Here is a 23,901-nt window from a genome sequence, read left to right on the forward strand (position 1 = left end):
CGAGCGAGACTCCCGAAAGGTATGTGCCTCCCGGGTGCCAGGGCCAGGGATGTCTCGGATCGTGTCTTCAGGATCCTGAAGGGGGAGGGTGAGGAGCCAGAAGTCGTGGTGCACATTGGTACCAACGACGTAGGTAGGAAAAAGGGTGTGGAGGTAATAAACAAGTTTAGGGAGTTAGGCTGGAAGTTAAAGGCCAGGACAGACCGAGTTGTCATCTCTGGTTTGTTGCCGGTGCCACGTGATAGCGAGGCTAGGAATAGGGAGAGAGTGCAGTTGAACACGTGGCTGCAGGAATGGTGTAGGAGGGAGGGCTTCAGGTATTTGGATAATTGGAGCGCATTCTGGGGAAGGTGGGACCTGTACAAGCAGGATGGGTTGCATCTGAACCAGAGGGGCACCAATATCCTGGGGGGGAGGTTTTCTAGTACTCTTCGGGAGGGTTTAAACTAATTTGGCAGGGGAATGGGAACCAGATTTGTAGTCCAGCAACTAAGGAAGCGATATTCAGGACGCCAAAGCACGTAGTGATGCAGTGGGGAAGGTAATACTGACAAAGGAGAGTACTTGCAGGCAAGGAGATGGGTTGAAGTGTGTATACTTCAATGCAAGAAGCATCAGGAACAAGGTGGGTGAACTTAAGGCATGGATCGGTACTTGGGACTACGATGTGGTGGCCATCACAGAAACTTGGATAGAAGAGGGGCAGAAATGGTTGTTGGAGGTCCCTGGTTATAGATGTTTCAACAAGATTAGGGAGGATGGTAAAAGAGGTGGGGGGGGGGGGGTGGCATTGTTAATTAGAGATAGTATAACAGCTGCAGAAAGGCAGTTCGAAGGGGATCTGCCTACTGAGGTAGTACGGGATGAAGTCCGAAATAGGAAAGGGGCAATCACCTTGTTGGGAGTTTTCTATAGGCCCCCCAATAGCAGCAGAGATGTGGAGGAACAGATTGGGAAACAGATTTTGGAAAGGTGCAGAAGTCACAGGGTAGTAGTCATGGGTGACTTCAACTTCCGAAACATTGAGTGGAAACTCTTTAGATCACATAGTTTGGATGGGGTAGTGTTTGTGCAGTGTGTCCAGGAAGCTTTTCTAACACAGTATGTAGATTGTCCGACCAGAGGGGAGGCCATATTGGATTTAGTACTTGGTAATGAATCAGGGCAGGTGATAGATTTGTTAGTGGGGGAGCATTTTGGAGGTAGTGACCACAATTCTGTGACTTTCACTTTAGTAATGGAGAGGGATAGGTGCGAGCAACAGGGCAAGGTTTATAATTGGGGGAAGGGTAAATACAATGCTGTCAGACAAGAATTGAAGTGCAGAAGTTGGGAACATAGGCTGTCAGGGAAGGACACAAGTGAAATGTGGAACTTGTTCAAGGAACAGGTACTGCGTGTCTTTGATATGTATGTCCCTGTCAGGCAGGGAAGAGATGGTCGAGTGAGGGAACCATGGTTGACAAGAGAGGTTGAATGTCTTGTTAAGAGGAAGAAGGAGACTTATGTAAGGCTGAAGAAACAAGGTTCAGACAGGGCGCTGGAGGGATACAAGATAGCCAGGAGGGAACTGAAGAAAGGGATTAGGAGAGCTAAGAGAGGGCATGAAAAATCATTGGCAGGTAGGATCAAGGAAAACCCCAAGGCCTTTTACACATATGTGAGAAATATGAGAATGACTAGAGCGAGGGTAGGTCCGATCAAGGACAGTAGCGGGAGATTGTGTATTGAGTCTGAAGAGATAGGAGAGGTCTTGAACATAGTACTTTTCTTCAGTATTTACAAACGAGAGGGGCCATATTGTTGGAGAGGGCAGTGTGAAACAGACTGATAAGCTCGAGGAGATACTTGTCAGGAAGGAAGATGTGTTGCGTGTTTTGAAAAACTTGAGGATAGACAAGTCCCCGGGCCTGACGGGATATATCCAAGGATTCTATGGGAAGCAAGAAATGAAATTGCAGAGCCGTTGGCAATGATCTTTTCGTCCTCGCTGTCAACAGGGGTGGTACCAGAGGATTGGAGAGTGGCGAATGTCGTGCCCCTGTTTAAAAAAGGGAATAGGGATAACCCTGGGAATTACAGGCCAGTTAGTCTTACTTCGGTGGTAGGCAAAGTAATGGAAAGGGTACTGAGGGATAGGATTTCTGAGCATCTGGAAAGGCATTGCTTGATTAGGGATAGTCAGCACGGATTTGTGAGGGGTAGGTCTTGCCTTACAAATCTTATTGACTTCTTTGAGGAGGTGACCAAGCATGTGGATGAAGGTAAAGCAGTGGATGTAGTGTACATGGATTTTAGTAAGGCATTTGATAAGGTTCCCCATTGTAGGCTTGTGCAGAAAGTAAGGAGGCATGGGATAGTGGGAAATTTGGCCAGTTGGATAACAAACTGGCTAACCGATAGAAGACAGAGAGTGGTGGTGGATGGCAAATATTCAGCCTGGAGCACAGTTACCAGTGGCGTACCGCAGGGATCAGTTCTGGGTCCTCTGCTGCTTGTGATTTTCATTAACGACTTGGATGAGGGAGTTGAAGGGTGGGTCAGTAAATTTGCAGATGATACGAAGATTGGTGGAGTTGTGGATAGTGAGGAGGGCTGTTGTCGGCTTCAAAGAGACATAGATAGAATGCAGAGCTGGGCTGAGAAGTAGCAGGTGGAGTTTAACCCTGACAAGTGTGAGGTTGTCCATTTTGGAAGGACAAATATGAATGCGGAATACAGGGTTAACGGTAGGGTTCTTGGCAATGTGGAGGAGCAGAGAGATCTTGGGGTCTATGTTCATAGGTCTTTGAAAGTTGCCACTCAAGTGGATAGAGCTGTGAAGAAGGCCTATGGTGTGCTAGCGTTCATTAGCAGAGGGATTGAATTTAAGAGCCGTGAGGTGATGATGCAGCTGTACAAAACCTTGGTCAGGCCACATTTGGAGTACTGTGTGCAGTTCTGGTCGCCTCGTTTTAGGAAGGCTGTGGAAGCTTTGGAAAAGGTGCGAAGGAGATTTACCAGGATGTTGCCTGGAATGGAGAGTAGGTCCTACGAGGAAAGGTTGAGGGTGCTAGGCCTTTTCTCATTAGAAGGGAGAAGGATGAGGGGCGACTTGATAGAGGTTTATAAGATGATCAGGGGAATAGATAGACAGTCAGAGACTTTTTCCCCGGGTGGAACACACCATTACAAGAGGACATAAATTTAAGATAAATGGTGGAAGATATAGAGGGGATGTCAGAGGTAGGTTCTTTACCCAGAGAGTAGTGGGTACATGGAATGCACTGCCTGTGGAAGTAGTTGAGTCGGAAACGTTAGGGACCTTCAAGCGGCTATTGGATAAGTACATGGATTAGGGTAGAATAATGGAGTGTAGGTTAACTTCTTAAGGGCAGCACGGTAGCATTGTGGATAGCACAATTGCTTCACAGCTCCAGGATCCCAAGTTCGATTTCGACTTGGGTCACTGTCTGTGTGGAGTCTGCACATCCTCCCCGTGACTGCGTGGGTTTCCTCCGGGTGCTCCGGTTTCCTCCCACAGTCCAAAGATGTGCAGGTTGGGTGGATTGGCCATGAAAAATTGTCCAGAATTCTTTGATTAACCTAGGACAAAAGTTTGGCGCAACATCGTGGGCCGAAGGGCCTGTTCTGCGCTGTATTTCCCTATCTATCTATCTAAATTCAGCAGATCAGGCAGAGATAAACAGAGTTGTTTTCTTTTTTGTTTTTTTTATAAATTTAGAGTACCCAATTATTTTTTTTCCAATTAAGGGGCAATTTAGCCTGGCCAATCCACCGACCTAGCACATCTTTGGGTTGTGGGGGCGAAACCCACGCAGACACGGGGAGAATGTGCAAACTCCACACGGACAGTGACCCAGGGCCGGGATCGAACCTGGGACCTCGGCGCCGTGAGGCCGCAGGGCTAACCCACTGCGCCACCGTGCTAACCCAGAGACAAACAGAGTTACTGGGCGGCAGTTTACCGGCCGCTTTCTGCCGGAATCTGGACAGACCCCGGCCAATAGATCCCAGGAGAAGCCTCTCCCAGGATTCCCGATGGTCGTCGCGAGATCTTGTAAGAACTCATAATCTGGATTCCGCCCACAACGAGCAGGATCCAGACTTGTGTAGTTAAGGGAGCTTAAAAGCCCACTTAACTATGTCTACGCTCAATCGAACGAACATCTACTGGACTCGCTGAGGATATCCTAGCCAGGCGCCTGTGCCAGTGACCTGTTTTGCTGTGATTCATTGGCAGAATTTCCAGATTAGAACATAGAACAGTACAGCACAGAACAGGCCCTTCGGCCCTCGATGTTGTGCCGAGCAATGATCACCCTACTCAAACCCACGTATCCACCCTATACCCGTAACCCAACAACCCCCCCCCCCCCCCCCCCCCCCGCCCTGCCCCCCTTAACCTTACTTTTTAGGACACTACGGGCAATTTAGCATGGCCAATCCACCTAACCCGCACATCTTTGGACTGTGGGAGGAAACCGGAGCACCCGGAGGAAACCCACGCACACACGGGGAGGACGTGCAGACTCCACACAGACAGTGACCCAGCCGGGAATCGAACCTGAGACCCTGGAGCTGTGAAGCATTTATGCTAACCACCATGCTACCCTGCTGCCCAAAAGATTGTAAATCAAACAACCTTCACTCCTTAATTATCCAAATGAAAATTGCCTATTGTCATGAGTAGGCTTCAATGAAGTTACTGTGAAAAGCCCCTAGTCGCCACATTCCGGCACCTGTCCGGGGAGGCTGGTACGGGAATCAAACTGTGCTGCTGGCCTGCTTGGTCTGCTTTAAAAGCCAGTGATTTAGCTGAGTGAGCTAAACCAGCCCCAGTGCAGATTAGGTGGATTGGCCAGGCTCAATTACCCTTTCGGGTGCAATTTCAGGAATAGGATGGGGGGTTGGGCCTAGCCAGAATCAACGGGCCGAATGATATTTACAGCAATGAGTGGCAGGTCCTCTCTCTCGACAGCGAGTCATTCAACATCCCCCAGTCCACCGAGAATTCGCCTGGCCCTGGTGCCCTCCATGATCTCAACCAGCCCCAGCTGTGCTTCCAGCCCCTGTCTCCTGTCTTCTCCCACAACTGGTGTATCCGGCCCTCTGGGGGCTCCGAGGTTTACAGGCCCCGGTCGAAGTTTGCGAACTTCTCGCTCGGGGCCGCGATCGTCTTCCCGGTCTCGGCCTTTACCTGTGCTGTTTCCTTTGAGGTAGCCGTTGCTATTCTTTCACAGAATGCCTTGTCGGCAAGGAGGGCTGAATCCAGGCCTCCGTGGGGGCACTGGGCCCGGCCAGTCTCCAACCTCACGCCCATGGTAGTGTGGAGCATGCTCGGAGATCAGCGTAACCCTGGAAGCACCATTTTCCCTGCTCTGAAGAAGTCCGTGTGCCTTGTGCACATGGGAGAAGACAAACCTCTCCCTGGGGTGACTAAACCTCCATGAGTCCACACCACCCCCCTCCTCCCCATCTGCTCTCATGTCATCCCTGATCTGGCCCCCATCCCGGGGTTGGATCTGTCCACCTTCGGGTCTTGCACACAGTTGAAGTCTCCCATGATGCGTCGGTGGGAGTCGAAGTCGGGAATGTCCGCCGTAGTTTTCTTGACAAGCTGTGCATCGTCTAGTTTGAGGGGTATATATTTACCAGAACCGCCATGGCTCCTTCCAGGGTCTTGCTGATCATTATGAACCGTCGCCCTGGTCCGTCACCATGTCCGTCGCTGTGAATGCTACTTTTCTGTGAATTAGTACAGCCTACCCCCTCGCCCTCGTGTCGAACCTCGCCTGAAACCTTTGTCCCACACAGCTTTTCCTCACCCTCAGTCGGTCCCTCTCTCCCAGGTGCGTCGCTTGTGGGAAGGCCCATGTCCACCCTCAGGGTTTTGACTCTGGATCTTTTCACCAGCCCGTTGAGGCCGCCGTCTCCTTCCTCTTTTCCGCAATCGCCACGTGCGACCTGCTGCAACCAGTCCTCTTCCCTCCCCCCCTCCCCTCCCCCCATCTTATCTCCTGACTCCCCCCCCCCCCCCAGGCCCCTCTACCCATGTGATCCCCTCTCCCTTTTCCCCACTCCCCCTTTGTCTCCTCCGTCTCCCCTAACCCCCCCTCTGTTCCCTGACCGATCACCGCCCCTAGCCCCCCTAGGTTGTTGCTTTCACCCCTTGCGCCCACCCCCCTCAACCTGGCACTTCCTCCCTCCCGGGAGGTGCGTCGCATGCCTCCCCCCTTTTCACTTCTATAAACCAGGTTGTCCAATAGCGTAGCAGCTCCCCCTAATGGTCCAGTTCTCATTTTTACAAACCATCTGGATCTTCCCCTATACTCCATACCGCCCCCCCTTCCCCCCCCAACTCCCCCCACAACCCCCCCCCTCCCCCCCCCCACCCCCCCCCCCCCCCCACGCCACCCAGCGAGTCTGCACCGACCCTTGGAAAGAGCACACTACTCAAGCCCACACTTCCACCCTATCCCCGTAACCCAGTAACCCCACCCACCCTTTTTGGACACTAAGGGGCAATTCAGCACGGCCAATCCACCCTGACCTGCACGTCTTTGGACTGTGGGAGGAAACCGGAGCACCCGGAGGAAACCCACGCACACACGGGGAGGACGTGCAGACTCCGCACAGGCAGTGACCCAAGCCGGGAATCGAACATGGGACCCTGGAGCTGTGAAGCAACAGTGCTAACCGCCGTGCTACCCTGCCGCATTCAGATCGTTGTCCTTTACTGATGCTTCTCGAAGTTCGTTCTTCCGCGAACGTGTTGGCTTCCCCGGGTAGTCAAGAAATATTCCTATCCCTGGTCGGCGTCCCATTGTCTGGCGGGGTATAGCATGCCAAACCGCACCTTGCTCTCGAACAGTGTGGATTTGGCGCTGTTAAATTCTGCCCAGCCTGTGGGCCGATCTGCTCCAATATTCTGGTACAAGCGGATGGTGTGTCCTTCCCACTTGCACGTCCGCGCGATGGAGCCTCACTCCCATCGCCTGCAGTGATTCGCCGCCTTGGGTCAGCTGCCGCAGCGGCCTGTGGGTGTGGCGCACCTCTTTGCGGCTTTGCGAAGCTTTCCTCCCTGGCCAGCTTCCCGAGTATCGCCGCTACGTACTGTGTGCGGGTTCCTCCTCCCTGAGTCCTCCGGCAATCCAACCATCTGGCGGGGTCTGCCGGCACGTCCTGTTGTCCTGGTCATCGACATTTTCTCTCAGTGCCTTCTGGGTCTTGACCGGCCTCGTTACCCCAACGCGGCACTCCGGTCTCCCTGGTCCGTGGCGGCTTTTTCTCGATCCCGCACCGTTGCCTCTTTTTTTTTTTTAATATTTTTATTCTGCTCCTTTTTCACAATTTTTCTCCCGAATTTACACCCAACAACAATCAATAACCAACAACAAATATCTCAAACCCCATAACAGTAACAATGATCCCATACTCCCACCCTGCCCCAGACATCAGCCCGCATGTTAATATAAACAAATGACAAAGAAAAAAAAAGGAATCAGGGATTACCCATAGCCATCTTTAACATACACAGCCCCCCTCCTCCCTCACCCACCCACCCATCCCTCCTCAACTAATGTTCGATGTTATCCAGTCCTTGAAAGTGCGTAATAAATAGTTCCCGTGACTTGTGGAACCCCTCCGAGCTTCCCCTCAGTTCGAACGTAACCTTCTCAAGGGTCAAGTATTCCAACAGGTCCCCCCGCCACGCCAGGGCACAGGGTGGAGAGGCCGCTCTCCATCCCAGCAGGATCCGCCTTCGGGCGATCAACGAGGCGAAGGCTACAACATCGGCCTCCGCTCCCGTTTCCAACCCTGGCTGGTCCGACACCCCGCACCGTTGCCTCTTGTGCCTCCGGCCTCTGCTCCACTCTGCCCATTGCTTCCTTTATTGGGGCCATCGCGGCCTCGTCTGTTGACCCCACTGCCACCAAGGGGTCCTCCTTCATCGCTTCCCTGTGCCTCTGGAGCTCAGTAGTAATAAACTCCATCATCGTTTGCACCATTGCCCGGGTCTGCGCTGACCATTTCCGTGGGGTCTGGCTTGACCGCAGCACGGTCCTCCCTGCTCCAGGGTGGAGGTTCCCCTCTCCCGTTGTTTTTCTGCCTTTACAGTACAGCACAGAACAGGCCCTTCGGCCCTCGATGTTGTGCCGAGCAATGATCACCCTACTCAAGCCAACATATCCACCCTATACCAGTAACCCCCCCCAAATTAACCTTATTTTTTAGGACACTAAGGGCAATTTAGCCTGGCCAATCCACCTAACCTGCACATCTTTGGACTGTGGGAGGAAACCGGAGTACCCGGAGGAAACCCACGCAGACACGGGGAGAAGGTGCAGACTCCGCACAGACAGTGACCCAGCCGGGAATCGAACCTGGGACCCTGGAGCTGTGAAGCATTTATGCTAACCACCATGCTACCGTGCTGCCTTTTAAAAATTGTTGGACTTCTTTGAGAATGTTACAGATATAGACATAGAACTGGGTTGCTGGGTTGTTTGGCATTTTAACTAGCACCACAGTGGATGGGGGGGGGTTAGTTTGGGGAACCTTACACCCTTTTGGTGCCCACTTGGTAGAGGTTGAAAAGCTCATGGCGGCCGCAAAAATAAATGTTGGTTCAATTTCAAATCTTCATAAATCACAGTCAAATCCAAATGAATTTTTATCCAGACTTGTCTTTACCCCACACTCTAGCAGGATTTTCCTTTGTGTTCTAGGTGGATGACTTGGGCCCCCAATATGCCACAGTGCATTGACGCTGATTCAGTGAGTGACCTTCCTGTGGATATGAGGTTCAGTGCCAAGAAAGAGCGATATTTCAAACAGTCCTCGACAAAAGCGTAGGTGTCACGTTGGTAACTGTGAGACAGCATTTTAACAAATATCACTCTCTGATTTAAAATCAGCAATTATGGTTTTATCGGACATATTTGCAACGTTCATCCAGCCTCCCAAAACGTCTGGCACAAATGTTTAGACTGCCCCCTGGTCCTAGACTGTGAGGTTCACCAGGATGTTGCCTGGTATGGTGCTAGCTATGAAGAAAGGTTGAGTAGATTAGGATTGTTTTCATTGGAAAGACGGAGGTTGAGGGGGGACCTGATTGAGGTCTACAAAATTATGAGAGGTATGGACAGGGTGGACAGCAACAAGCTTTTCCCAAGAGTGGGGGTGTCAGTTACAAGGGGGTCACGATTTCAAGGTGAGAGGGGGAAAGTTTAAGGGAGATGTGCGTGGAAAGTTTTTTACGCAGAGGGTGGTGGGTGCCTGGAACGCTTTACCAGCGGAGGTGGTAGAGGCGGGCACGATAGCATCATTTAAGAGGCATCTAGACGGGTATATGAATGGGCGGGAACAGAGGGAAGTAGACCTTGGAAAATAGGAGACAGGTTTAGATAAAGGATCTGGATCGGCGCAGGCTGGGAGGGCCGAAGGGCCTGCTCCTGTGCTGTAATTTTCTTTGTTCTTCTTTGTTCTTTGTCCACTGTGGCAGACGTAGCGATGGAATCAATGTTCATTGGTTCTGGAGTTCGTGGGCACAGGGCAAAGGCCAGAATGGCAAGTTTCAAATGATCACAAGCCTGAGTGTGCCATTAGCCACATAAACAACCAAACACAGGTCATCAGCCGGGCTCGGAACGCGGTTCATTTACCCTTCAAACCTTGCACCTTTTTTGAATTGCCCGGGAGCTTGGAGCCTGTGGTTACCTGATGCATCCCCTATGCCAACAGCTCAGCCAATCAGAGTTAACTAGACGACCAATCCACGCCCTTTTCTTTGGTGCTGTGATGGTTTGAAATTTGGCATTCTTGAGTTTGTTCTGATGAGTGCAAGATGGAAAGCTTCGACAACATGTGAAATGAAATTAAATGACAATCGCTTATTGTCATAAGTAGGCTGTGAAAAGCCCCTAGTCGCCACATTCCGGTCCCTGTTCGGGGAGGCTGGTACGGGAATTGAACCGTGCTGCTGGCCTGCCTTGGTCTGCTTTCAAAGCCAGCGATTTAGCCCAGTGTGCTAAACCCAGCCCCTCTTTTCATGTCTTTTCAAAGCCATGGGGTCAGCATTGATAGTTTGAAGCTTAATTCGCCGCTCAGAACAAGAAAGGCTTTATTTAATCGCCTCCCCCCCCCTTTCTCTGATTATTTTCTTCAGTGCTGTAGACTTGGTGCTGGGCAACTTTATGAGCATGGTTGGAAAATCTTGGACTACTGTTGAAGACTTTGATCATATCTTTACGAATGTCAAGAGTCCCATTGCAGGTAATAGTCAACAATTAGGATTAGGTTCCGAATTGTCTACAGCCCCAGGAAAATCCAACAATACAAAGCACACGATTTAACGGAGTCCCATGTTGAGCACGTTTAGCGGGTATTTACTGGCATCTTCAGCACCAAGAAAGACCACGCTATCGAACGGGACTCTGTTGCTATCCGAGGCCTCAGCAGCAAACACACCAACGAGGCCTCACTTAGTCCCATTTTTAAATGGTGCCTCGATCTCCCGGCCCCCCCCCCCCCCCCCCCGAGACGACCCCCGGACCCCCACACAGGGGGTTAATTAATCCAAACAAAACTGCATTAGCCCAAAAAATTTTACGATGGCTTAACTGCAACCCTGGCTCTCAAAACACACATGGGGCGAAATTCTCCCGACGGTGTCGGAGGTCTCTCCTGGCCCCCTATTCTCCCCTCCCCGGGAAGGGATAGGAGGGCCGTGCCGGGAAACATGGCCGTGGGGCCTTGATGCTGGCGTCAAGGCCCGGCGCGCCGAAAATGACGCGGCTGACGCGCCTAGTGACGTCAGCCGCGCATGCTCAGGTTGGCCGGCGCCAACCCACGCATGCACGGTTGCCGTCTTCCCCTCAGCCACAAGGCGTGGCGGCTTGATCTTGCGGGGCGGCAGAGGGGAAATAGTGCGTCCGATTGAGACGCCGGCCCGACGATCGGTGGGCACCGATCGCGGGCCTGTCCCCTCCCGAGCACGGTCGTAGTGCTCATTCCCCTCTAGGCTCACCACAAGCCCCAAACGGGCATATCCCGCTGTTTTCACGACGGCAGCGATCAGGTGTGGTTGCCGCCGTCGTGAAATGGTCGGGAACGGCAGGCCGCTCGGCCCACCCGGGTCGGAGAATCGCGGGCCGCCGTGAAAAGCAGCGGCCCGCGATTCTCCGAGCGGCGTGTCGCAAAACGCGACACGCCATTTTGGGGGGGGGGGTGGGAGAATCGCGGGAGGTGCGAGAGCAGACCTCCCGCGATTCTCCCACCCGGCCTGGGCAGCGGAGAATCGCGTTTGTCTTTCAAACCAAAGTTCTTTTAAAACATGACCGCAGCAGTCATACACACTCTAACCCAGGATTTCAACCCTTACTGCACCAAATAACTACGTGGAAACATAGCTGAAATTCCTACATCACAGGGTACAATGTTGGTCCAGAACACTGGGGAGAACTCCATTCCTCTTTGCCAAATACTCTCCTTTGACCTCATTGGGCAAATGGGGCCTCGGGTAAACAACCCAGAGCCCAGGTTCAAATCTTGACCTTTTCCCCACCCCCAAACTTCCATATTCTCAGTGCAATGGGGAAATTCTCCTCTGCAGGGATTTTCCGGGCCTGTAATGATACTGATATTCCAGATTGGCTTCAGGTTAATGTGAATCAAAGCCGATGATTCTAATTTCCCTTTTTGTTTCCCCTCCCAGTATTTGTCAGGGAACAGTGGAAGGAGGACTGGTTCTTCGGATATCAGTTCCTGAACAGTCTCGACCCAACCCTGATACGGAAATGTGACAAAATGCCGGCGAATTTTCCCGTGACGGACGCCATGGTCGGGGATTCGCTTGGCCACTCCACCCTGGAAGAGGAGATAAAGGTCTGATTGAGATTCAACCTTTCACCCTGCAAGTCAGAGGTCACGCCAGACATGGGCAATCCTGGATGGTTCTGTGCTCCGTCTGGCAGAGCTTTGGTCCACTGCAGGACGTGGGTGTTTTAAAATGGAGGTGTTGGTGGATCAGTAGCCGATGGAGTTGATGAGTGAATGCAACTTGGCGCGAGTTAGGAGCTTAGATGATGGTGGATAGGAGATATGAGGTTGGCAAGGACACCATTGAAATCTTGCCGTGATAAATGAGTTCAGACAATATCTGGCTATTAAACACTTTCTGTTGTTTCCTCCGCTTTGTGTTTTTTACAGAAAGGTAACATCTTCATTGTGAGCTACGAGATGTTGGATGGGCTTCCTGCCAATGTAATTGATGGTGTCCAGCAGTACCTGGCAGCACCCATCTGTCTGCTCCACCAGAACGAACAGCACCAGTTGATGCCCATTGCTATCCAGGTAGGAGGCTGTAGGTAGTCCATGGCCTTTCACACCCCCTGGGGCCAGATCGCGAATAACGACGAGTCGGAATACAGGAGGGAGATAGAGAAGCTAGTGGAGTGGTGTAGCGACAACAATCTCTCCCTCAATGCCGGCAAAACTAAAGAGCTGGTCATTGACTTCAGGAAGCAAAGTACTGTACACACCCCTGTCAGCATCAACGGGTGGAGATGGTTGACAGCTTCAAATTTCGAGGGGTGCACATCTCCAAAAATCAGTCCTGGTCCACCCACGTCGACGCTACCACCAAGAAAGCACAACAGCGCCTATACTTCCTCAGGAAACTGAGGAAATTCGGCGTGTCCACATTAACCCTTACCAACTTTTACAGATGCACCATAGAAAGCATCCTATCGGGCTGCATCACAGCCTGGGTATGGCAACTGCTCGGCCCAGGACCGCAAGAAACTTCAGAGAGTCGTGAATACTGCCCAGTCCATTACACGAACCCGCCTCCCATCCATTGACTCCATCTACACCTCCCGCTGCCGGGGGAAAGCGGGCAGCATAATCAAAGACCCCTCCCACCCGGCTTACTCACTCTTCCAACTTCTTCCATCGGGCAGGAGATACAGAAGTCTGAGAACACGCACGGACAGACTCAAAAACAGCTTCTTCCCCACTGTCACCAGACTCCTAAATGACCCTCTTATGGACTGACCTCATTAACACTACACCCTGTACGCTTCATCCGATGCCGGTGCTTATGTAGTTACATTGTATATCTTGCGTTTCCCTATTATGTATTTTCTTTAATTCCCTTTTCTTCCCATGTACTTAATGATCTGTTGAGCTGCTTGCAGAAAAATACTTTTCACTGTACCTCGGTATACGTGTCAATAAACAAATCCAACCCAATCCAATCCAACCCAATCCATTCCCTGATGCTGCAGCCTCTCTCAGGCTGGTGTTCCTTGAGCAGTGTGTGAGTTGGGGCTGGTGCCATACATTGCCCCATGTGGAGTATCAGATACAGCATCAGAGAGATGTCACTGCCTCCTATTTCTATGAACAACGCACCAATCAGGGCCGGACACTTTCTTTACATGTTTCAGGGCAACATGGGATCCAAGTCTCGTTAATCGATTGTTCCCCCTTGTGCTCGCTGACCCACATTGGCTCAACGTGAAAATTCTCAGCCTTCTTTTCCAGCCCCTCTCCGGCCTCATCCCCTCCTTATCTCTGTAACCTCCTCCAGCCCTTCTAACCTTCGAGATCACTGTGACCTTGGCGCTCCTCGAACTCTGACCTCTTGACACAAGACCCTGACTTTAATTGCTCCGATGTCGATATGCCGGTGTTGGACTGGGGTGAGCACAGAGAGAAGTGTCACAACACCAGGTTAAAGCCCAACAGGTTTGTTTCAAACACGAGCTTTCGAAGCACTGGTTTCGGAGCACACGGAGGGGCTGGTTTAGCTCACTTGGCTAAATCGCTGGCTTTTAAAGCAGACCAAGCAGGCCAGCAGCACAGTTCGATTCCCGTACCAGCCTCCCCGGACAAGCGCCGGAATGTGGCGACTAGGAGCTTTTCACAGTAACTTCATTGAAGCCTACTCGTGACAATAAGCGATTTTCAATTTCAATTTTCAATTTGACTGCTCCTTCCTCAGGTGAATGAAGAGATATGTTCCAGAAACAGACATATATATAGACAAAGTCAGAGATGCTGGACAATGCTTGGAATGCGAGCATTTGCGGGTAATCAAATCTTTACAGATCCAGAGATAGGGGTAACCCCAGGTTAAAGAGGTGTGAATTGTCTCAAACCAGGACAGTTGGTAGGATTTCGCAAGCCCAGGCCAGATGGTGGGGGCTGAATGTAATGCGACATGAATCCCAGGTCCCGGTTGAGGCCGCACTCGTGTGTGCAGAACTTAGCTATAAGTTTCTGCTCGGCGATTCTGCGTTGTCGCGCGTCCTGAAGGCCGCCTTGGAGAACGCTTACCCGGAGATCAGAGGCTGAATGCCCTTGACTGCTGAAGTGTTCCCCGACATCGCTCCGTCATTGTACACTCCAAACTCAGGAATTCCCTCACTCGGCCTCTCCCCCCTCTGCACTTCGTAAACCCTCCTTGAAATCCACCTCTTTTGGGTATCTAACCTAACATATCTTTGCACGATTTGGTGTTACACTTTGATTGATAACACTCCTGAGAATCACCTTGGGATATTTTGTACATTGCGGGGGGCCGCTATATAAATTCAGCTTGTTGTTGCATGATTGATAACGTTCATAATCTTCCACATTGACGTTCCTCACAGCTGAATCAAACCCCAGGAGACGACAATCCCATTTTCCTTCCCTCGGACACAGAAATGGACTGGCTCCTGGCTAAGATATGGGTGCGGAGTTCATATGTTCAGTATTTTGAGGTGATCACCCATCTCCTGAAGACCCACCTGATGGCCGAGACATTCAGCGTTGCCACCCTCCGCCAGCTGCCATCCGTGCATCCCATTTACAAGGTACGAGACACGGGGCAGAATGTCGCGGTCAGTTTAATTCGGGGCCAAGGTAGGTGGTTGCTGCAACCGGATCTCATCGGATCCCGGTCTGTGAACCTCAACGAGGGTCACACCGTTTTCCATGAAGTTCCTGTATCATTTTCTGGCAAAAGCAGGTTAAAATCGCAGCCTCTGGAACATCAGCAACTTTAACCCCCTGCCCAGTTCCCACGGAGGGCAGGGTTAAAATCACCCCTTGGTTTCGTTTTAAATATCTGTTCCAGTAAACAGCACCTTGGTGATGGCTTTAGATACAGTTTGCTTTTGGGAAGGGTTTAAACCAGCTGGTGAGAAGGGGTCAGAATCGCAGGAAAAGCCAGTCTTATTCAAGTGAGAATGCGGAGTGCTGGGCCATGCCCTTGAATAGGGGTTTTTGGTTTATGGGATTTTGTTTTTGAATTGGAACAGTTAAGGGGGAATTCATTGAGTGTTATAAATAGATTACTGTAGCTGTGGGGTGACTTTATTTTTATAATTGCTAAAAATTCTTGCTGTGTGTTTATATAAATGTTAACTGAGTTCTTAGAATAAAGTTTGTTTTGATTAAAGATCTGGGAAGACTGTTGAATCACACCTGCAATGAAGGCTCTTGTGCTCATCCGAGCCAAATTCAATAAAAGGTTATAGGTCAGGTGAACTCCATAATACACTTTGGAGCTTTTAAACCCTGGCCCATAACAGTATGAATTTTCTGATAGGTCTTGTACTCCTCAGAGACCTGCAATAGCATAGCCTCGGTTATTTACTGTTAGAAGAAATGATGGGCGGGGTTCTCCGATCCCCCCGCCACGTGTTTCACAGCGGCGCGCCGTTCGCTGGCAGCAGGATTCTCTACTCCCACCGCTTGTCAATGGGATTTCCCGTCCTCTACGCCGTCGGGGAACTTACAGCGAATCCCAATGGCAGAAGAATTTCGGCCATTGTGTCGGAATCGTGTACGTAGGCCGCATGGAGATAATAATAATCTTTATTAGTGCCACAAGTAGGCTGACATTAACACGGCAATGAAGTTACTGTGAAAAGCCCCTAGTCGCCACATTCCGGCGCCTGTTCGGGTACACAGAGGGAGAATTTGGAAGGTCCAATTCCCCTAACAAGCACGTCTTTCGGGGACTTGTGGGAAGAAACCGGAGCACCCGGAGGAAACCCACGCAGACACGGGGGGAGAACGTGCAGACTCCGCACAGACAGTGACCCAAGCCAGGAATCGAACCTGAGACCCTGGCGCTGTGAAGCAACAGTGCTAGCCACTTGTGCTACCGTGCCACCAAGGAAGAGGACAGATGGCTGAGTGGATCCTTGTCAGATTTCCCAGCACCCTCTTCGGTTTATTGAACTCGGATGTGGCACTTCCCAGAACGTGGATAACATATTGACAAAGATGCCTTTAGCGAGATCTTGTCCCCCCTTCTTAAAGGTGATGCAAGCCCACCTTAGCCAGGTGGTTTGAAAAACCGTCTGGAACAAGACACATCTCTTAGTTTAGTACCTCAGCACATTTTCCCTGCTTCTAATGTCAATAACCTGTGTTTGGGTTTCAGCTCCTGGTTCCACACGTGAGATATACGATGCAAATTAACACCGAGGCCAGAAACGGTCTGATAGATCAAGACGGAATTATTGCCAAAGTGGGTCATGCTCCACACATCTCTGTCCAGCCTTCTCATTGTGCGCGTAATTAATGCTGTGCTTTTAGAAAATATTTTATTGAGGCATTTATCATTGCAACATCTTAAACGAAGAGATCCAACACACACACAAAAAGCCCACAATAACATGCCCCCCCCCCGCCCCCAAGCTTAAACCCGAATTACCCATACATTGGTTTTTGTACCCCTATTCATCACTCCCATGCCACCCTCCCACCCCTGCTGACGGTAAACTTGCCTTGAAGAAGCCGCTGTACATGGTTCGCAGGTCCTCCTCCGTACCTCTCCTCCACCTCCTCAAAAAACCTGTTCATCCGGGCCACAGTCATTTGAGCCGTGAAGACCACCTTGAATTGAATCAGGCTGAGCCTGGCGACAACGAGGATGCACTGACTCTCCTCAGGGCATCTCCCATAGCCCGTCTTCCAACTCCCCTCCCAACCCCTCCTCCCACTTCCTCTTCACCTCCCCGATTGGAACCCTTCGCACTCCATCAGTTCCTTATATATTTCAGAGACCCTTCCCTCCCCGACCCCTGTTTTAGACATCACCTTAGACGGAGGCGAGGGAAGCTTGGGACCTGCCTCCGGACAAAATCCCACACTGGGAAGTACCGGAACCTGTTCCCACCCGGCAACTCAAACTCCTCCTCTAGCTCCTCCAAACTCGGGAAACCCTCCTCAATGAAGAGATCCCCAAATCACTTAGTCCCTGCCCGCTGCCACCTCCTACAGCCCCCGTCTAACACCCCACCCCCACCCCACCCCCCCACCCCCGGAGCGAACCGGTGGTTGTCACGGATCGGTGACCACACCGACGCCCCTTCCAGTCCCAAGCACTGTCTCCATTGCCCCCACACTCTCAGGGCGGCCACTACCGCCTTCCTTAACCCAACCTGGTCCCCCACCTTCAGATGTGTCTCGTGGAACATGGCCACGTCCGCCTTCAGTTGCCTCAAGTGCGCAAACACACCAGCCCTTTTGACCGGCCCATTCAATCCCCAAACGTTCCACGTGACCAGCCTGGTCAGGGGGCACCCCCCCCCCCCCCCCCCCCCCCTCCCCTGCCGATCAACCATAGCCTCTCCTTGGCCAGTCTTCGGCCCATGTCCCTCACCTCCCCCGTCCCGCCCTCGGACAACCACCGTCATCAACCCTCCTCCTCCTCCTGCACTTTGAAAGTCCCCTCCCCCCCCCCCCCCCCCATCAATAGTATAATCCCTCCCCCCCCCAACACCCACTCCCCCTCCCCCTCCAATCCACCCACCTCCCCTCATCGATCTTCAGCTCACCCCCCACTTTGCTTTAGTGAACTAGGCCCCCGGCCAGCTAGCTTGGCAGCCCCCCACCCAGCTAGCTTGGCAGCCCCCCACCCAGCTAGCTTGGCAGCCCCCACCCAGGGCGCCTCGCATCCTACCCCCGACTGATGAGCCTCCCTCCACTCTTCGTGCAAACAGTCAAAACAAAGGCAACAAAGTAAAAACAAACAAACAATCCCCCCCCACGGTGCGAAAACATATCCCATATCCCTTAACAAAGAACTGGAAACCAGCCGAACACCAGAAGAAACAGATAAACGGAAAAAGAAACGAACACCAAAAACCCAAACGTCTTCACCGTACAGTACATGCTTCTCATTCTCCTGCCAGTCCATCTCTTTCATAAAGTCCACAGCCTCCTCCGCCGAGCCAAAGTACAGCTCCCGGCTCCCATGGGTCATCCATGGGTCAGCCGGGTGCAGTAGACCAAACGTAACCCTTCTTGTACAGGGGCTGACTTTACCTTATTGAAACTCGTCCTCCTCTTTGCCAACTCTGCCCCCAGGTCCTGATATACACAAATCTCGGCGACTTCCCAGGTGCATCGCCTCGTCTGCCGAGCCCACCTCATGATGCGTTCCTCATCCAGGAACTTACATAGACATAGAACAGTACAGCACAGAACAGGCCCTTCGGCCCTCAATGTTGTGCCGAGCCATGATCACCCTACTCAAACCCACGTATCCACCCTATACCCGTAACCCAACAACCCCCCCCTTAACCTTACTTTTATTAGGATACTACGGGCAATTTAGCATGGCCAATCCACCTAACCCGCACATCTTTGGACTGTGGGAGGAAACCGGAGCACCCGGAGGAAACCCACGCACACAGGGGGAGGACGTGCAGACTCCACACAGACAGTGACCCAGCCGGGAATCGAACCTGGGACCCTGGAGCTGTGAAGCATTTATGCTAACCACCATGCTACCCTGCTGCCCTAAAGCTGATGCAACCATCGCCCTCGGCGGCTCGCTCTCCTGGGGCTTGCACATCAGCTCCCTGTGGGCTCTATCCTCCTCCAACGGCAGGTCAAACGCACCTTCCCCGAGCAACTTCGCCAGCATATTGCCAACATATGCACCCGCGTCCGTTCCTTCGCTCCCGTCCAGCAGGTCCACGATCCGGATGCTCTGCCGATGAGAGCGGTTCCCCAAGTCCTCCACGTTCTCCAGCGGTCGCTACTGCTGGTCTGTCATCGAGGTGGACTTTTCCTCCTGCTCCCCCACCCAGCTCCTCCAACCTCAGGATAACCTGCCCCTGGGCTGCCAGTCTCGTCTCCACACGGTCAACCCCCAGCTTCATCGAGTCCCCCGCCCGGGCCAGGTCCTCCAAACTTTCCTTCCGCTGTTAGGTGAAATTCTCGTTCAAATATGCCTCATTCCTTGGCCGCCACCGCAAGTCCAATGTTGTGCTTGTTAACGTGCTGAATATTAATGCTGGGATGTTGAAATGCTCACAACCCTGTGCCCATCTCTGAATACGTCTCCTACCTTTACTCCCGAAGACCTTTGGTGTCGGTGCTAAGGGGTTACTGTTGCTGTGTCGGAAAGAGTTCCTGGCCATGACCTACCAATCATTCTGTCTACCAGAACATCTGGAGCATCAGGGAGTCAAAGACCTGAAGGATTACTATTACAGGGACGATAGTATGTTGATATGGTCTGCAATTCACAGGTAAATTAGAAATTTGCGTCCACCTGGTGGGGCGTTTTAGAGTTGAGAGCTCTCGGGACCCTGTGTACAAGTTAAACCCACAGACGGAAAGATTAATGGAATGTTTGCCTCTATCACATAAGAGATTGGCTCACAAAGTGCTGGAAGTTAGCCTACTGTTGTATATGGTGAAACTATATTTGGGGTTAGTGCGTTCCGTTCCAGGCACCGCGCACGGTAGCATTGTGGATAGCACAATCGCTTCACAGCCCCAGGGTCCCAGGTTCGATTCCCGGCTTGGGTCACTGTCTGTGCAGAGTCTGCACGTCCTCCCCGTGTGTGCGTGGGTTTCCTCCGGGTGCTCCGGTTTCCTCCCACAGTCCAAAGATGTGCAGGTTAGGTGGATTGGCCATGATAAATTGCCCTTAGTGTTGGGTGGTGTTACTGGGTTATGGGGTTACTGGGTTATGGGGTTACTGGGTTATGGGGTTACTGGGTTATGGGGTTACTGGGTTATGGGGTTACTGGGTTATGAGGTTACTGGGTTATGGGGATAGGGATAGGGTGGAGTTGTTGACCTTGGGTAGGGTGCTCTTTCCAAGAGCCGGTGCAGACTCGATGGGCTGAATGGCCTCCTTCTGCACTGTAAATTCTATGAAATCTATGAAATCAATGATACGGAGGCTAAAATGGTTCAGTTGTCAGAGTGATTTGCATTTCCCTGAGCGGGCAGGATAGAGGGTGATGTAGTTGAGATGTTCAGAAGGATTAAAGATTGATTTGATGAGGTGGATAGAGAGAAACTATTTCCTTTAGAACCTGTGGTGGTGGTGGTGGGGGGGGAGGGGGGTCTTAAAAACTGAGCTCAGCCATTCTGAAGCGCTTCTCAACACACAATAGTGGAAATCTGCAACTCTTTCCCCCAAAATGCTGCCGGGGGGGGGGGGGGGTCTATTGGAAATTTCAAAATTAAGATTGTTGGTATAGGTACACAGTGATATTACGTGATGTGGAGTCAAGTCAGTGAATGGATTCACGATTAAGATTAAACAAGATCTATCTGAATGGTGCACCTGACGAAGGCTTCTACCCAATCCCCTGCCAGGTCCACCAGCGAGAAAGGCAGTGCGGCAGACGGACTTCCACGTTGCCCCCCCACCCCGCTATTCACAGATCTTCCCAAATTGGGACGTGCATTGGCCGTTCCATCACGGTCACTGGATTAAAATCCTGGAACACCCTAGCGGGCCGTGTGAGGGTGCCATCATCACGTGGTCAACTGTGGCTCAAGAAGGTGTCCAACACCTCCTTGGGGAAACCAGGGAGCCAGTGGCAGTCCTGACCTTTCCCTCAAAGGGATTTGGAGAACCCGGAACTCTGTGCGTTGTTGTCTATGAAGTGTTTATCCAGTCACTATGGTCCTTTAACACATTTGAATGGTATCTTCAGGTTTGTCACCAACATTGTAACGTTTTACTATAAGGATGACCATCAAGTAGCCAATGATCCTGAGCTTCAAGCCTGGATCCAGGAACTCACTGACGTTGGGTTACACAACGTTAAAAACTCTGGTAAGTGAATGTGAACTGGTTTGTGACCAAAACCCAATATCCGTTCTTCTGTTTCTCAAACCATTGGATCGTTCTCACAGGAAGAGGCCATTTCTTCCCATTTTCCCTCCAGGTTATTTTGACAATTATACTCTTTTTATGCCCTCTGATTATCACTCACCAGGCCAAATAGTTTCTTCCTACTTGCTCTACAGCGACCCTCATAATTAAATGATCCATTTCCATTGGAGCACATCAAAAGCGGTGATGGATGATCTGCCCCTGTCCTGGGAGTGTTTAATGGGGACAGTGTAGAGGGAGCTTTACTCTGTATCTAACCCCGTGCTGTACCTGTCCTGGGAGTGTTTGATGGGGACAGTGTAGACGGAGCTTTACTCTGTACCTAACCCCGTGCTGTCGCTGTCCTGGGAGTGTTTGATGGGGACAGTGTAGAGGGAGCTTTACTCTGTATCTAACCCCGTGCTGTACCTGTCCTGGGAGTGTTTGATGGGGACAGTGTAGAGGGAGCTTTACTCTGTATCTGACCCCGAGCTGTACCTGTCCTGGGAGTGTTTGATGGGGACAGTGTAGAGGGAGCTTTACTCTGTGTCTAACCCTGTGCTGTACCTGTCCTGGGAGTGTTTGATGGGGGCAGTGTAGAGGAAGCTTTACTCTGTATCTAACCCCGTGCTGTACCTGTCCTGGGAGTGTTTGATGGGGACAGTGTAGATGGGTATTTACTCTGTATCTAACCCTGTGCTGTACCTGTCCTGGGAGTGTTTGATGGAGACAGTGTAGAGGGAGCTTTACTCTGTGTCTAACCCTGTGCTGTACCTGTCCTGGGAGTGTTTGATGGGGACAGTGTAGAGGGAGCTTTACTCTGTATCTAACCCCGTGCTGTACCTGTCCTGGGAGTGTTTGATGGGGACAGTGTAGAGGGAGCTTTACTCTGTATCTAACCTTGTGCTGTACCTGTCCTGGGAGTGTTTGATGGGGACAGTGTAGAGGGAGCTTTACTCTGTATCTAACCCCGTGCTGGACCTGTCCTGGGAGTGTTTGATGGGGACAGTGTAGAGGGAGATTTACTCTGTATCTAACCCCGTGCTGTACCTGTCCTGGGAATGTTTGATGGGGACAGTGTAGAGGGAGCTTTACTCTGTATCTAACCTTGTGCTGTACCTGTCCTGGGAGTGTTTGATGGGGACAGTGTAGAGGGAGCTTTACTCTGTATCTAACCCCGTGCTGGACCTGTCCTGGGAGTGTTTGATGGGGACAGTGTAGAGGGAGATTTAGTCTGTATCTAACCCCGTGCTGTACCTGTCCTGGGAGTGTTTGATGGGGACAGTGTAGAGGGAGCTTTACTCTGTATCTAACCCCGTGCTGTACCTGTCCTGGGAGTGTTTGATGGGGACAGTGTAGAGGGAGCTTTACTCTGTGTCTAACCCTGTGCTGTACCTGTCCTGGGAGTGTTTGATGGGGGCAGTGTAGAGGAAGCTTTACTCTGTATCTAACCCCGAGCTGTACCTGTCCTGGGAGTGTTTGATGGGGACAGTGTAGAGGGAGCTTTACTCTGTATCTAACCCCGTGCTGTACCTGTCCTGAGAGTGTTTGATGGGGACAGTGTAGAGGGAGCTTTACTCTGTATCTAACCCCCTGCTGTACCTGTCCTGAGAGTGTTTGATGGGGACAGTGTAGAGGGAGCTTTACTCTGTACCTAACCCTGAGAGGTTTGTGAATTTTTGCAATTCTCTACCCCAACACAGCTGTTGATGTTCAGTCACTGAGTTTATTGAATTTTGTTTGGAATAAGGGAGTGAAGATACGCGGGGTGAGGGTGGGCATATGGAGTTTTGTTCAAGGTCTATGATCTTTGCAATCGGTGAGACAGGCTTGAAGCCTGTGGCATTTTTGGGGAGTTAAGGGAAGTTTCACCTGGTTGTGTGTGCATAAGCCTGATGGTATTAGTGCTGGAGAATGGAACACCCTTTCCCTCAGCTTAAGTCCGGGGTTAAAAGAAAGACAGACACTGTGGCTGCAGGTGTGCAATTAAGATATCATAAAAGTAAGATCGCAATTCATTCGAACCACGTATACGGTTTACCAAAATAGAGGTAACGGAATTTTGTTAATTGAAAGGTGGTTCCCTGAGGAGTAAATGACTAGAGACATTGTGTTTCCCCTTAGTCAGATGGTCATAGCCCAGTTAGGAGGATGAAGATGATGAAATTAATGGGAAAATTCAGGGCTGAAGGAGTCAGTTTTAAGTTCAGTGTAGATTTGACTGTGATCAGACCAACAGCTTCTGGAAGAACAGTGGTTCAACACAGACCAGAATCACCAGGCTGTTTCCTCAAATATCTCTCGCTCGCCAAGACAAGACTATACAGCTAACTGTATTTAAAAGTGGGTTGTGACCTAAAATGGGTTCTGCTAGATTGGAGATAAAGAAGTTAGGAGTTAAAATATTTCATTTCATTGTTTAACTGATAATTGTAAACTATTTATTTTATGATGTTAAAGTTAGTTTAATACTGAGTTAATAATAAAGTTTGATTTAATAAACCATAGCCCCTCTGTGGGATCACTCCTACAGCAAAGAACCCTTTCCTCACAGATTTCCAAATTTAGAAATATTGGGGTTTCTGTCGGGTATCCTAGCAACTGTTGGGGTCTGGTCTGGGATCATCATAACTTCCAGTGCAAGTACAGCCCAGTGGGTTACAGAATGAACTGAGAGTGACTGCATGGTGGCACAGTGGTTAGCACCTCTGCCTCACAGCGCCAGGGACCCGGATTTGATTCCGACTGTCTGTGTGGAGTTT

The 23,901-nt window shown here is 51.1% G+C and overlaps 1 protein-coding gene across 1 annotated transcript in view; it reads left to right on the forward strand.

The window, feature by feature from the left end:
* Positions 1 to 23,901, forward strand: part of LOC119958406 (polyunsaturated fatty acid 5-lipoxygenase-like) — a 43,085-nt gene that overhangs the window by 12,108 nt on the left and 7,076 nt on the right. Inside the window, exons 4-11 of the mRNA XM_038786921.1 lie at positions 8,733 to 8,855; positions 10,172 to 10,278; positions 11,720 to 11,889; positions 12,214 to 12,357; positions 14,664 to 14,867; positions 16,448 to 16,534; positions 19,381 to 19,550; positions 20,979 to 21,100. Coding sequence (XP_038642849.1) covers positions 8,733 to 8,855; positions 10,172 to 10,278; positions 11,720 to 11,889; positions 12,214 to 12,357; positions 14,664 to 14,867; positions 16,448 to 16,534; positions 19,381 to 19,550; positions 20,979 to 21,100 — 1,127 coding nt within the window. The remainder of the gene's footprint in view (positions 1 to 8,732; positions 8,856 to 10,171; positions 10,279 to 11,719; positions 11,890 to 12,213; positions 12,358 to 14,663; positions 14,868 to 16,447; positions 16,535 to 19,380; positions 19,551 to 20,978; positions 21,101 to 23,901) is intronic.

This window comes from Scyliorhinus canicula, chromosome 29 (genome assembly GCF_902713615.1).
Source record: "Scyliorhinus canicula chromosome 29, sScyCan1.1, whole genome shotgun sequence".
Classification (NCBI taxonomy): domain Eukaryota; kingdom Metazoa; phylum Chordata; class Chondrichthyes; order Carcharhiniformes; family Scyliorhinidae; genus Scyliorhinus; species Scyliorhinus canicula.